Raw genomic sequence first — 14,731 nt, 5'->3', positions numbered from 1 at the left:
CCTCCGTGTGTGGGCTGTAACCCAAGCTTCCCTGTACTTTGTTTACATGTTAGTGCATGTGAGCGAGCTCTACTGTCAAGCTCATCATATCAACCTGCAATCATTTTCCAGCGGATAACGCCATCCTGACCTATGGCGTCGCTGCCTCGGAGAAGATGATCTCTAATGGCTCTCCCAACAGACTACTTTAAGGTGAGACACCTGTTGGGCCCTCGAGTCAGCTGCCACCATGGTCAGAGACTTGGGGAGACACTAAATGTGCTATGAATATCTAATTCAGCACTTTTAATGAAGACAAAGAGTAATATCTCGTAGTGCTGCCCTGCCGACATGGTTTCATCAATCATTGGGACAAGATGGCAGTTTGTTTGATTCGTTAGTTGGCACTGATTCAGTATTAGCTACCTCTTCAGTGATGTTTTCCACTCAGCGCCAGTCTAAGTTATGCATCCATGAAAGAAAGATCAGGTAGGAGGTCAGGATGGACTTTGCAGGCTGTCCACCCACACGCGTCCTAGACAGGACTGCTATCTCTCCGGGCCAGCAGCACATTCACACATGTCAAAGCGCGGGAGAAAGGCCTGAGTACACGCTGACAGGTGGAGCTCGAATGTCAAAGGCATTGTGTAATGGAACAATGCTCCTCCAGCAGATGCACACGCAAATGAAACCCCAGGTTCAAATTTAGATTTACAAGCACACACACACACACACGCACACACACACACACACACACACACACACACACACACACACACACACACACACACACACACACATACACGCGTATACAAACATCCCCCTCCTCTCCACTGCCTCCCTGCAAGTGCACACAAATAATTGCACAGACGCACACTTGTCTGTGTTGGTACCCTCGGCCATGTGTGGTCTACTCTGTAGTGACCTGCTGTGATCTGCTGGCTAATCACCAATTTGTACACCCACATGTTGGTCATCTGTGGCATTCAGTGGGTGTTTAAGATTAGAGGTGTTCCTGAGCATTTACTGAAAATTGTGCTCATTATCCCTTTGCTGAAAAAAGTCACAGTTGCCCTTAGTTGTTAAATCCTGAGAAAGAGCTTTTTGTGTAAAAACAGATCTATTTTTCAAGCCTTCTGAAGATATGATGGGCAAAGTGTTGGACTCACGCCTTTAAATCAAACGATGTCTGATGCATATGTATGTGCAACCCAGATGTGTCTAAATCCTCAAAACAGGCTTAAGGGATCACAATCTGTGTTGGTACGTTTGAGGAAAGTTCCCTTTCAAATTGTCCATCTGGTGATTTATTTACTTTAATTGATGCTGATATTGAGAATGGTGTTTCCATTATCTTGCTTTTATTCCTCACGACACCAAGATGCTGTGGCGGTAAAGAAGAAGAAGAATTAACAAAGCACGCTACATATGTTTGTTTCAATATCACATTTCATTATTTCCATTAAATCTAGTGTTAAATCATGGAACGGCTTGCAGGATGCTGTAAATAAACACAATATGAGATTCTGGTTGAACCGTCAGACACAGTACAATACTATACAGTAATCTAACCAGCAGTATCACTGTTGCTGTACTTAGAAATAAGGGCGCCATCAGAGGTGTTTTATGCAATCAAAGTTATTCCTTAAACTCATGCGTCCCATTGACTCCCAGTGCCGATTGTTTTCTGATGACCACCTGTCATATTGGTATTGAGTCACACCCAACTATTCTACATGACTGCATGACTCACAGAGGCCGTGTTGGTCTCCCTATTCAACCTTTGAGTTCAGGATCTTGTTCTACTCACATCTAAAAATAGAGAAATCCCTGTAGGAACTGGAACAAATGGTACAGACAAATGAAAGTACAACACAAACTCAGGCTAATAGCGATGTGCACGTATCTTCCAACACAGACGTTTAGTGTGAAGTTCTTTATTCACCTTAAATGTTTTACAACTGTTACAAGCTATTACAGCCACTAAAAGAGAGTTGTTAATTAACATTTCAAATTTAAATGTCCAAATCTGGGAGTGGTTTCAGTCACTAAATGTGATATTACTATTAATCAAAGTGATATTAAACATATTGGAAGGCCAAATGCTAAAACGTCTAATGAGTACGTTATGAATAAGAGAAGAGAAGCGAAGAGAAAGAGGTGAAGAGAAAAGAAAGGGAGAAGAAACTGAGATGAAAACGTGATTCAAAAACATAATTTATAAGATATTGCTCTCAAGACCAAACTAAAAGTAAATAATGTATCCCCTAAAATATGGATATGCTAATAGATTTATATCTTGCAGAAGACGGTCAAACACATTCATGTGTCTGCATAATGTTATTGCTTAACAGCCCACTATCTTTGTTTAAGAGAGATATTCAGCTGCAGGAGAGGGAAGAGGTAATTTCCCTGATGTCAGATTTGAAAGAAGTGAAAAACAGGTTTCAGGAGTGGTTGAGTTTCATTCTTTTCGACAAGAATGTGTAAAACGTTGCGTAAGTGCACCCTGGAGGACTTTGATTCTGGCAGAGAGCGGCGTTAAACTGCAAGACAATAATTACATACATTAAAAATGACCTTCAACAAAGGATGGTGCACTGAACATGCTCAACCCATCTGCAAAAATGATTTCCATATCTTCTTTTTCAATCGCACTTACCAGTCCTTCCACTTCTGTTTTATCCTGCAGAGTTCTCTTTTAAAACCATCACGTCTGCACTTGTGGGTTTATATAGAAGAACTCATAGAACCAACACAAGATAATACTATATAATTTGAAAAATCAACTCAAATACTGAAGGGTTTACCCTTGACTCAAAGGCAAATGTAACTGCAAGGGCAATATGAGTATGGTGATTAGCCTGTAAAAGAGTTCTCAGTCAGAGGGACTAATAGACGTGTTCTCATGCACAGCTTTTACTCCTGAGGATTAAATGAGGGTTTGCAAACACTGTGTTTCTGCTCCGAGACAGCTGCAGGAGAATACTTATGTGTGTACTGATACTGTGTGCGTGCCTGTGCATGTGTGCGTGTGTGTGTGTGTGTGTGTGTCTGTGTGTGTGTGTGTGTGTGTGTGTCTGGGAATTCACCATTTATTATAAACTACCAGTGGAGATCCTAATGTATACTAGCTTATTACATTTCACCTTTCCTTGTGTGGAAATAAAGAAGTATTTGCAAAATTGTGATTAATGTTTCCAAAGTACGGTCTCAGTAGACATAATAACCGTTTAAATCTAAAATTCTGCTGTAGCATGCACCTGAAAATATTACAGATGAAAAAGACAGTTGGACACTGCCTTCAGTCTCAGCTCGAGCTCAATAACTTGAGATTCAGCAGGCAAGTTATTGCCTTGTTTTTTTCAGGTTGTTATCAGAGTTTCTTTTTTACGGTGCCTTTTATGTGAGTAGCTCACTAAAACATCTGGGTTAGCGCCTACTTAACACAGTACCTGACCTCTACCAGTCCTCTGCCCCAACAACAAGCCTTTTTTAAAGCGAGCCCACATCAGATCCTCTCTCCTGATTATATTATGCAGCAACCACACAGAACAACAAAAGTGCTTATTAACTTAATATATTATTTTAATCTCTTCTCTCATTCTAATTTATATTCATTGGTTTTGTTAGTTATTTTTGTTAGGCATTATTTAGTGATTAGCCTGCACTGTGGCTGTTTTATCTAAAATAGAAACTCAAAACTTTACAGTAGAATACAGTTGTGGTGTAAATAACTTTACCTTCGCGGCTATCTGTATCTAATAAATATATTAAATATCCACCTCTCACTGCCATATAAGTAATTTGCTGTTCAAGCACTAAAGAAATTATATCATTGGTTTTCAGATGAGAAGTTACACCACTCTAAGTGATGAATATGAAAATACAGCGAGCAGACTATTAGCTCAGTTTATCATATTGGCAGCAGGGCAAATGTTCAAAGCATTTTTGGAAATATTCCTTTGAAAGTTAAAAGTTACATTTAACATATTGCTGAGAAAAACAAATCTAAATAGCTGTTTCTGAAGGTCAGCACTACATCCCTTAGGCTTTGTTTAAACCAACTTTCACTGAAGGAAATAAAGTGAAAGTCCTTCTTTACATTCCACTGTCAGGATTTCAGGCCGAGTCCCCCAGTGTAAACTGAACCCTCATTTGGCAAACATGAATATGTAAATTCAAAGTCAGAATGAAAATGTATTTATTCAAGTTGTTACCCTATAATGAATTATGTTGTGTTGTTTGAATTGTCCTCTAGTGGCGGTGTGTATTGTGTTGCACTGCTTCACACATTACTGTTGTGCTTTGATCCGGCCGCGGCCGTCTGAAATAACACCCTCTGCATTCCTGCCAACTGCACACACAGTCTCCAGATGAACTTGAGCTTTGAAAGCTGCGTCCACTAATGGTTTCAAATAACTTGTTCAAAGCCGAAGCTTGTTAAAGCCACCCAACCAAAAATATCCCTACGTTGCATGGCTTTTTCAGCAAATTAATTTAATTAGAAAGTTATAAATAACAACACCTAAAATACATAAATGTCTCTCTTGTGTACCTCTGCCTGCATACTAAAGAGCTACAACTGGGCCGGCTTACTGTCTGGTGCAAGTTGTTAGTTTCTTTCCTTTCAGTCACCTCGTTCATGCCTTTTTGCTGATGGTCCGTAAAAAAAATGGCTTACAAAGGGCAAATTTCACTGCATCAGACATGTTGTAATGGCCCTGTGTCACTTCTGCTGATAAATTTATGGACATCTAATTAAGGAATTTGGCCTGGAGAGACCAAAGCCAAACTGATTGATCTGGCCTGCTTGCCGATACACTTGCCTCTGCTGATTATCTCATCCAGAGACAATGTGTGTTTTATGGAGTGGAACGTCCTTGTCCCGCACTGGCTTGCTACAATGATTACCTTTAATTTAGCTCTGTGGGTCATAAAAACAATATTTAGAGAGGGTCCCACCTGACTCACAATGTAACTCCTGGGATGAAAGATTCATCTCTGTCACAGGATCACTGATTCAAACATGCATCTTCCATATAAGTCAAATTGTGACAGTTAGTAAAATTCTCCTTTGGGTCATCAGCTCCATATCAAGGCGTTTGCTTTCAAAACAGCAACATATAAGAGATGTCATTATTTATGCTGGAAATTAAGTGCAAGAAACATCAAAGAATTTAGAATTTAAGATATGTTTATGGAAATACTTGGGGAGTACCAGTTAGATACTGGTACATGCAGACTTCCTGCATAAATAATTTGTAATAAAACAGATATTCAGAGGATCTTGTAAAATGCACGTTTTGTGGTAAGACATTTTGGGAAACATGTTTTCCTCCTTTTGGCAGAAAGTTAGATCTGAAGATCAATACCCTCTGATGTCTCAGTTAACTATGAAGCTTCAGCCAGAAGCCACTTAGCTTAGCTTAGCCCAAAAACTGAAAAGAAGTGAAACAGCTAGCCTGGCTCTGTCTGACGGTAATCAACACCTCTGCTAGTTACCCAGTGTGAAATTCAAAAGGTTTATTGCTCAGAAGTAAGACCCATTAAAACAGCAAATTGTTGTTGAACACTTTCAGTTTTTTAAATAGCCTATACTACGTTAATAAGTGAGCTTCAGAGGTGCTTGTTGGCATATTTGATTACCTTTAGACAGAGTCAGAGTTGCTGTTTCCATCTTTGTGCTAAGCTAAATTAACCCACTGCCAGCAGTAGACGCACGAGACAGAACAATAAACAATATTTCCCAAAATGTCAAACTATTTCTACAAATATGGAGCTAAAGGCAGGGAGTGCTTAGTGTAGCTTAGCATAAAGAGTTTGCCAAGAAATAGGCTAGTTATAGCACGTTACTCACCTTCAAACCCTAAAGTGTCATCTTCTTACATTTTATCTTGTTTATGGATGAAACAAATGAAGTACTTAGGGAGCTTTTTAGGTGCTTGTATTTTTGAAGATTGGAATGATCTATTTCTGGCATGAAAACTGCTTATAATCTTTATGTTAAGTAGTTGCCTTTTGGCTCCAGCTCCCTGATTAACACACATACATTACTCAATAATTGATTACTAAAACAGATACCTGTAAAGAAGCTTGTTAAATGCACTAATCAATAACTTACTAAATCCATACAGTGACAAATGATCTCACTCACAGCCGTGACCTTGTTTTTACATGCTGTAAACATATTAAGATGGCAGCAGGCAGCTCTGTGCAGCTCCATTCCAACCACCCAAACAACATGAAGAAGGTCCGTTATAGGCTCACTATTAAAATGAGGGGACTCATGGAGACAGATATTAATCCATATGAGCTCAGTGTGAAAGGATATCAGTGATCCAACATAAAAACGTATTGCAAAGGATACAACGAGTCATTGAGGAGATTTAATCATCAAACAGTGATTCAATGTCTTGTCCTTGTCTTTTGCGCTCGGAGGTAATTAAAGTCCCTCGGACCGGTTTGTCCCCTGCGTGGGTCACTGTGGGAGATTACAATTGGATGGCAGTGTGGAGATCAATCTGCTGTCCCTGGAAAGACAAATTACAGTCAGACACAAAAGAAGTAGTGGGACTGGGGTATCTACTCGAACGATTTTTCTTCTCGCACCATGTCTCAGATCAAAGCTGCAGGAATAGTACCATGTGCATCTCTGCAGTTGAATATTTACATAGTAATTAAAGAAAGTGGAGGTGTACAGTCAGATGAGAATGGCAGAATTGGGGGTTGGAGTAAAAGATTTTTCAGTACTTTTCCTTTTTTTCAAAAGGGGCTATTAGCATGTCAATGTGAGAGCAGAGCTGTCGCGTTTCCTGAGGGAGGGCTCATACACATTCACAGATGTGGGTCTTGTCTACTTGTATTTAGATCTTCAAAAAATATCTTCAATTTATGAGCGATAAAATACCCTCCGAAAGGCCATGCTTTCCAAATTTCAATTTACTAAAGTAGTAATTTATTAGCATCTAAATATACTTAAACAAAAGAAAAGTAAAAGTATTTTTGATGCATTAACTTTTACTAAAGTAAACGTATAAAGTAGCAGAGAGTGGAAATACATAGTGGAAAGTACATCAAAAGTATACTTAGATCCAGTACTTACAGTAAAAATACTAATCCTTCCACCCCCATTGCCTTATAGCCTTTTTTTCAAAGACAAATGCTGTATCAGCATGACTGGACACAAGTAAGTCAAAACATTTTTTTTTTTTAAATTTGTTTTACGGACACTTTAAACAATAACTTGAGACATGTCCATCCTTCTTATCTGTTGCCTCTTATCAACAGTCATGCTTTTTTTTCCAGTCTTAAGCCAAAAATCAGGCTGAGAAAATAGAGCAACATCCATTAACTGATGTATTGTCCTTCTTAACATGCGCCATCTTAACATTGTCGTCTCAAAGATCTTTTGGTTGAAACATAACATTTTCTCAGACCTCTGCCTGTATTTTCATCTCATATTGATGGATAAGCTGCGATACATCTTCGAAGGTCAGAGTGTTATTGCTGTCTCATTTGTTGGGATATCAAAGGATTCTCCATTAAAAACTTCACTCCCGTTATAAATCAGGCCTGTTTTGTTGCAGGGTGTTAAACACGGTGACCATATAAGATATACTAACACCCCATTTCCCTTGAGAGCGGGGCCATTAACAACAACCAATCGTTCAGTCTGCAATGGGGCCTCAATTCTCTTCGGAAATAATGAGATAATATTCTGTTGTCAAGTAGAGTGATGATTTGTGAGCAGAACAGGACGAATAAAATGCAAGCACGTAGAAATATGAAAAATGTAAATGCAGACTAATGCACAAGATTGTTTATCGTGCATGCAGGTCCTGAACACGCATAGGTACAAGACTTATAATACTGTCATTTCTGAGCAAAACCGGTTGATGAAAAGCTCAGTGAGAGTGTTTTACTGTTGTTAAGTGCTGGCATGGTAATAGCTTCAAGCCACTTAAGGCAGCCACAGTGTGAATCCTGTCACCCACCCACAGGTAAGCTTTTAATAAGTCCAACAACCTCTTTTCTTATGTCAGTCTGAGCTCACACATAATATAAGGTGACCTGTTAGATATCAAGGTTGAAGAACAAAGGTGCATTGTGTCCAATTTGTCCGTAATGAATGTCTTCTTCAAGGAGCAAGTTTGTCCTAGGATTTTCTTTTCTTTGTGATTAATTGTACTTCTGCCCACAATCTTTGCTTTAATCATCCAGCAGTGACACATATTCAATAAGTGAGGGAGGTAGGTATGATGATTGACTAGTTTTTCAGCAGTGGAGGACACTTTCAGATCCTTAAGCCAGCGGAGCAATGCTGTAATACAAACACAATTACAAGACTTACATTTACAGGTGAAGTTTTGCATTTTCGGAAATATGCTTATTTGCTTTCTGGTGGAGAGTTAGATGAGAAAATCAATACCACTTTCATTTCTGTTTATTGAATACTGTCTAGAATGACCAGACCGAGTGTGCACTAAAATGACAGGACACAGTGCATGCTCTCATGATGGGCCCCAGTGGACACTATTATGAAGGGTCCCAGTGCACCCAGTGCACATCACCATGACGGGCCCTAGTGCACCCAGTGCATGCTAGAATGACAGGCCCCATTACACCCTGTTAAGCGCCCCAGTGCACCAAGTTCAGGCTATTATGAAAAGCCTCAGTGCACACTTTTATGAAGAGTCCAAGTGCACACTGTTATGATGGGCCGTAGTACACCCAGTGCATGATTTTATGAAGGGTCCAATAGAGCACGCTATTATGACAGCCCCAGAGTGTATAGTCCGAATGTAAGCAAGACAGGGAACACAATTAACAGAATGAAATTAATATGATAAACACAAAGCAAAAGACTGTACTGAGTTTAATACATTAAAATATATATTCAGAGAAATCCCATTCTAGCTGATTATTGAAAAATGCTAACTAATTAGCATACTATTTTAGGAAAATGAGCTGAACTTCAAGAAGATCATGTCTCCATTCTTTCAAAATTAATTTAGAAAGGCCACAGACATTTTTTTAAGGCCATGCTTGTGACCTTTTATATGTTAGTGTCAGTCAGTCTTTATTATCCAACAGCATGGCAGAGAGCTGTTTCCATTCCTCCACACTGATCAGGACCGTAAGCCTCATCCTTATTTATCACGACCAACGTTACACACTACAAACACTAGAGCCTCAACCTCAACCTTTAACCTCTCGGATACAATTCAGAGAAGTAGAATGAAAGAAATACACCAACCTCCTGAAAATGTCCCTCTTCCTCTTTGGGGAGCGTTTACAATCAAAGTTTAATTTTCATAAGTAACAGCCTCTAGCGGAGGCAATGTGTTATATTTTATAGTGATAATAAATTACATTTGGGTCTGCACTCACTGTGATCAAGGCTTGAGCACATGGGTGTGTGTGGGCACAGAATATATACACACACTTACACTATTAAAGAGAGACCTGAGGAAACAGAGATATTTAAACACACCCAGAAGAGGTCAGCTGGAAGACTCAGCCATTGCACTGCCCACACACTCCTACATGCTCAACATCATTAAAAACAAACGGGCACGACTGAAACAATGCTGCAATCTGCGATGCAACCAACACCCGAGTGAGGCAGATCTGTTGGAGTAAGAATTCACAAGAATATCAGAAAGCCTTGAGGGAGCCCTTTGATTCCTTGTGATTCTGCGACACCGCTCTGAATCACAGACTATGCTCTTAAGAGAGTATGATAGAAAAAATAAATCGAGTCTGTCCATACTTTGAATTTTACCAATGTACGTTGAGATTAAGTGCCTCACAGATGAAGATTAATATAACCAGAATATATTAGCATCCCATCACAATTTTTGATTTGACAAATATTTGGTTGGAATCTGTAAAGTAAATTAGTTCTCAAATAACTTGCACCGTCTGTTCAGCTCATTGCTTTGGAGATGCATCGAGTGTCTTACGCCACCCAGTGGGCTGGACAATATCAAACAATGAGGGGGATCAAGGAGACATAAGAACATAGTGCACAATAACAGAATGAATCATAACCTTTTATTTCAGCCTTTGACACAATTCATGTATGGTTTGACATCTGATTTCAGTGGAATGTAGAGACCAGAGTTTTACACTTTTACCACCTCCACATCACTGACTTTGAATCCTGTGAAGTCCAAGCTCACTGGAAGTTAAAGAGACCACTTGTCTGTGTTTAAGCGCTTCAGGCCGCGCACACGTCACCTCCTCCAAGAAGTGGACATCTTGAGGATGGGCAGCTAGCCACTTCCACAGATACTCCATCTTCTCATCGCACACCCAGGGGTTTCCTCCTAAAACAATCCGGAAAGAGGATCTTCTGTCGTCCAGCAGCCCCGAGGGGGCAAACTGCAGCTGATTCTGACTGAGCAGCAGAAGATTGAGATGCTGAAGACCCTGGAGGAGGGTCCCTGGCAGCTCTTGGAGCTGATTATCTTGCAAAAACAATTGAGATAGTTTCAGGTTGTGGCGGAAGACTGTAGGTTTCAATGAGCTTAAGTTGTTACTGGCGAGATTCAGTGTCTCCAGGCGGTGCAGGCTCCTTAGTGCGGCGGGTTGTAGGTCCTGCAGATTGTTCTCACTAAAGTCTAGATTCTCCAGACTGGGCAGCTTCTGAAGAAGAGCGGCGGGTACAACAGTTAAACGGTTTCCAGACAAATCCAACCAGGTGATGCTACTGTTGCCAGAAAACCACTCGGCATCAGCTGTTTCCATCAGATTATTCTTCAGCACAAGACTACAAAGTGAGTCATGGCTGAAGACATGAGAAGGAAGACGACCCAGCTGATTTCCTGTCAGATCCAACATGTTCAAGTGAGGAACGTTCTCCAGTAGATCTGAAGGAAGGCTTTTTAGGTTGCTGTGATACAGCTGGAGGTTGTTCAAAAGGGGCACAGCCCCCAAATGGCTCGCTGTAATGCTGCTGAGGTTAGTGGATTGGATGGATAGGCGAGTGGTATTGGAGGGTAAACCATCGACAGGGAAATGTGTTAGGGCGCTTTGGCCGCACACCACCTCGGCACTAGTAGGTGTAAAGGAACAGGAGCACAAATCTGGGCAAGAGTGGGCACATTCAGCCAGTGCAGCGAAAATCAGGAGCATCCACAAGTTCATCTTTACAGCACTGCATGAAGGAAACATCCACAGTGTGAGAGACATCTAAACACTAATTATCAGGTATTTACGAGTAATGTCAATGTTTCTGAAAATATGATATGAGATGCTGAATCCTACCTGAAAAGCACTGCAGAGATGCTTCTGTTTTTATTCCACGGCTTGGTTTCATAGAATGTTGAGTGTTTTTGTTCCCGGCAGTCAGTGAGGACAAAATGTTGAAATAAGCAAACAAAACCAAGCAAACACACCAGCTCATCAACCGGTGAGTGGTTACTTCTTTCAAATATAAGAGACACACAAATCAATATTTCCTGTTTTCATGCCTTCACATGAGATTCATGCAATTTCGTAAACTGCTGTTTGAAGTGAGTTGTAAATCTTTGATGTGCAAAAAATAATATTTCTATAAACGGAATGAATCACGTCTTTGATTTATTCCATTTTCATTGTTGGTCTTTAGATTCCTCTTTCTTTAAAAAACAGACAATCTGTTGAAGGAATAGTTTGACATTTATTTGCATTCCTGCTGAGAGTTGATATTTCTAGATATTGATACTACTCATGTCTGTCAATTCAAGATGAAGTTCAGACTGCAGCTTCATTGAGCCTAAAGACAGGAAACAGCTGGCTCTGTCTAAAACGCTGCCTCCATGCACCTCTGAGGCGCCATAATTGTAATACATTTATATTATATCTGGTTTGTTTTCAATTAGTACAAAAATGATACGTTTTGGTTTAGCTGGTAGATGGTTACCTTTTGAACAGACATATCTGCAATTAAAGTAAAGACATAGAAGACAGACATTCTTGTTTGTACTCTTTACTACTATCATATTTAATCATGCATTCACATTACATTAACAAAAGAGAATGTTTCAGTGAAAAATATGACACCACGTCAGATCATAACCATGAAGACGGAAAACATTAAGACTGAAGGTTTAGCTCACTTTCTGTCAGTGACATTAGTGAGCGCCCCACCAGAGACTGCGGACTGGCACATATGATGCCGTCTGGCAGGAACACCTTCTTCTTGTTCTTCTGGAGCCACCTCCACAGGTACTTCACCTTCCTATCACACAGCCAGGGGTTGGAGGTCAGGTCCAGACCCTCCTCCTCCAGGGAGCTCAGGGGGTCCAGCAAACCTGCAGGGATGTGGCTCAGCTGGTTCTCCTCCAGACTCAAGAGTTTGAGTTGACTGAGCTCCTGAAAAAGGTTTTGGGGGAGTTTGTTGAGGTTATTCTGAGAGAGGAACAGATAGGTGAGGTTATGGCTGCTCTGAAGTACAGATGCATCCAGGGTGTCTAGCTTGTTGTTACGCAGGTTTAACCTCTCGAGTTTGTTCAGCGGGTCCAGAGAATTTGCAGAGATCTGCTCCAAGCGGTTATTGGCCAGGTCCAGATTCTCCAGGTGGGGCAGCTTCTGAAGAAGAGCCATTGGGACCTTCGTCAAACTGTTCCCAGACATGTCCAACCAGGTGATGCTGCTGTTATCAGGCAGCCACTCAGCATCAGCTTTTTTAATGGCATTATTCTTCAGCACCAAGTTGCGGAGCGGGGCGTGGTTGAAGACATCTGCAGGCAGGTCGGACAGTCGGTTCCCTGTGAGATCCAAAGTGTCGAGGTGGGGAACGCCCCTGAGGAGATGAGGAGAAAGGTTCTGCAGGTGGTTGCTGTACAGGTGGAGCCCCTGCAGCAGGGGGGTGGCGTTCAGCTGCTGCTCGGAGATGGAGGTGATGTTCGTGAACTGGATGGTCACCAAGGTGGTGTTCTTCGAGAGACCCTCGGAGGGGTACTCTGTCAGGGGGACCTCATTGCAGACCACCTCCGCTCTTCTGCGGTAGCATTTGCAAAGTGGTGGGCAGGAGAGAGCGCCATGGCAGAGATATGCCAACAAGAGAACAGCAAGGGCACAGCAGGACTTCATTACTGCAAGAAAAAGAGATTGAGTTCAAGATGAGGAAACGATAGAAAGGACTTCAAGATTTCAGCGCTGCAAAACCTCACAAATCCATTCCACCTAAAGGCATGGTGATCAGTACCACAAGTAAGAACATGCAATGCATGTCCATGCACATTTACTTCAAGTTACAAATTATAACTTACTGTTGTTTTCGAGTTGGACGAGGAGCCGCCAGACTGATCCTTATGTCAGATTCATCAGCGGTCATTACGGAGTCCTCCGGGGAGCAGAATCCACCGATCTAATCATTACTTATTGAGTAAACACAGTCATGCGTCAAGGACAGGCCGTTGCAACAGACTGTGTGACTCAAAGCTGCAGGGAAAGTACTACACTTTAAAACCTTGAAATGACATGTGATGTTTTATTTAATACAGGTTTATTATTCTATTAGAAACTCTTGATTCTGAAATGTGATGTTGAGGTCTACATAATCATGTGAGTTTATTAATTCTATACGTCACTGGTTGACAAACTAAGTTAGATGTTTACATTATTTTGCACTTTGGATTTTTTTAGATATGGGCAAGGAGGAGGAGCATGTAAGAAAGAAGTAAAATGCATGATAATCAATTTAAAATTAGAGGGATTATATTATTTTTTTCTAAATCTTGAATTACTCTTCAGAAAAGTTAATCAAGCCACATGCATTTTAGATAAAAGATTCCCAAAAATAGATTTTTTCTTAAGTTGCATCGCTTTAAGTTATTTTGCTTTAGGGACTGAACAAGAGTTTAATAAATGCCTTTTATCATATGATTTTACTTAATTTACTCCATTAATACATTTTAAGCCGAAGGAAGCAGAATAATGTTTAATTTTGTGAATAAGTTAGTAGTTATAGTACACTATGTTATTGATACATCTATTAGTACATGAGTTATTTATAAAGGTAACACTTTTTTTAAATTCATTTTTTATCCATATATTGGAGGTAACATTAAGAAAGCAGTGGTGGAGGAAATATTCAGTTGTATCAAGTATCAAAAGAAAAAGTACAGATGATACAAAAAATGTCCCTGTGAATATACTATTTATATATAGAGAGTATATTACATTACTATTGTTACATTAATAAGTAGTGAAAAAACTCTAAAATGAATATAAGTATTGCAGTAAAAAGAAGAGTTCTATCTGAATTGCGGTGTGGCACAAAGTTGCATGAATTGGAGATACTCAAAGAACATAGAAGCACCTCAAATGTATCGACTACACGTAACTACTGCAAGAAGCACATCCTTTTCAGAAATATAAATCCCCCCCAAAAAAAGAGCCAAATGAATGTTGAATCACGATGAGAAGGAAGGCTGAGTGCCACCTGAGGTCGCAAGGGTCGGTGCGGCAGGTTTCATGGTTATTTAACCGGAACACACAGTCACACAGCTGATAGACGGATGGATACGACCCGCAGTATGAAATACAACTTTAGCAGATGGGCAACATGATGAACCATTACATTATGTATGATGAGTGCCAGCTAGCTTTAGGCTGTTCTGAAAGATTTATTTCAGTCAAGCCCACTCACTCCACATGCAGTGGCGAGATAGAAACAGACCTATTCTGGTGAAGTTCAAACAGTCTCCTGAAATACACGGTAGTCAGATGTAACACCTCTGAAGCGTCACTACAATGC

The 14,731-nt window shown here is 40.4% G+C and overlaps 2 protein-coding genes across 2 annotated transcripts; both read right to left on the bottom strand.

Annotated features, from left to right (window-relative positions):
* Positions 1–10,131: 10,131 nt before the first annotated feature.
* On the bottom strand, positions 10,132–11,133 carry LOC137785899 (leucine-rich alpha-2-glycoprotein-like). Its single transcript, XM_068577458.1, has one exon. It carries the CDS (start codon positions 11,131–11,133, stop codon positions 10,132–10,134), a length of 1,002 nt encoding a protein of 333 aa, XP_068433559.1.
* Positions 11,134–12,063: 930 nt separating this feature from the next.
* Positions 12,064–13,062, bottom strand: LOC137785900 (leucine-rich alpha-2-glycoprotein-like). The gene has a single exon (XM_068577459.1). It carries the CDS (start codon positions 13,060–13,062, stop codon positions 12,064–12,066), a length of 999 nt encoding a protein of 332 aa, XP_068433560.1.
* Between the last annotated feature and the right edge of the window lie 1,669 nt (positions 13,063–14,731).

Source organism: Clinocottus analis, unplaced genomic scaffold (assembly GCF_023055335.1).
Source record: "Clinocottus analis isolate CAN_PGR_092001 unplaced genomic scaffold, fCliAna1.0.p SCAF_15, whole genome shotgun sequence".
Classification (NCBI taxonomy): Eukaryota; Metazoa; Chordata; class Actinopteri; order Perciformes; family Cottidae; genus Clinocottus; species Clinocottus analis.
The sequence above is the reverse complement of the archived record's forward strand: the minus strand, read 5'-3'. Positions and strand labels throughout refer to the sequence as shown.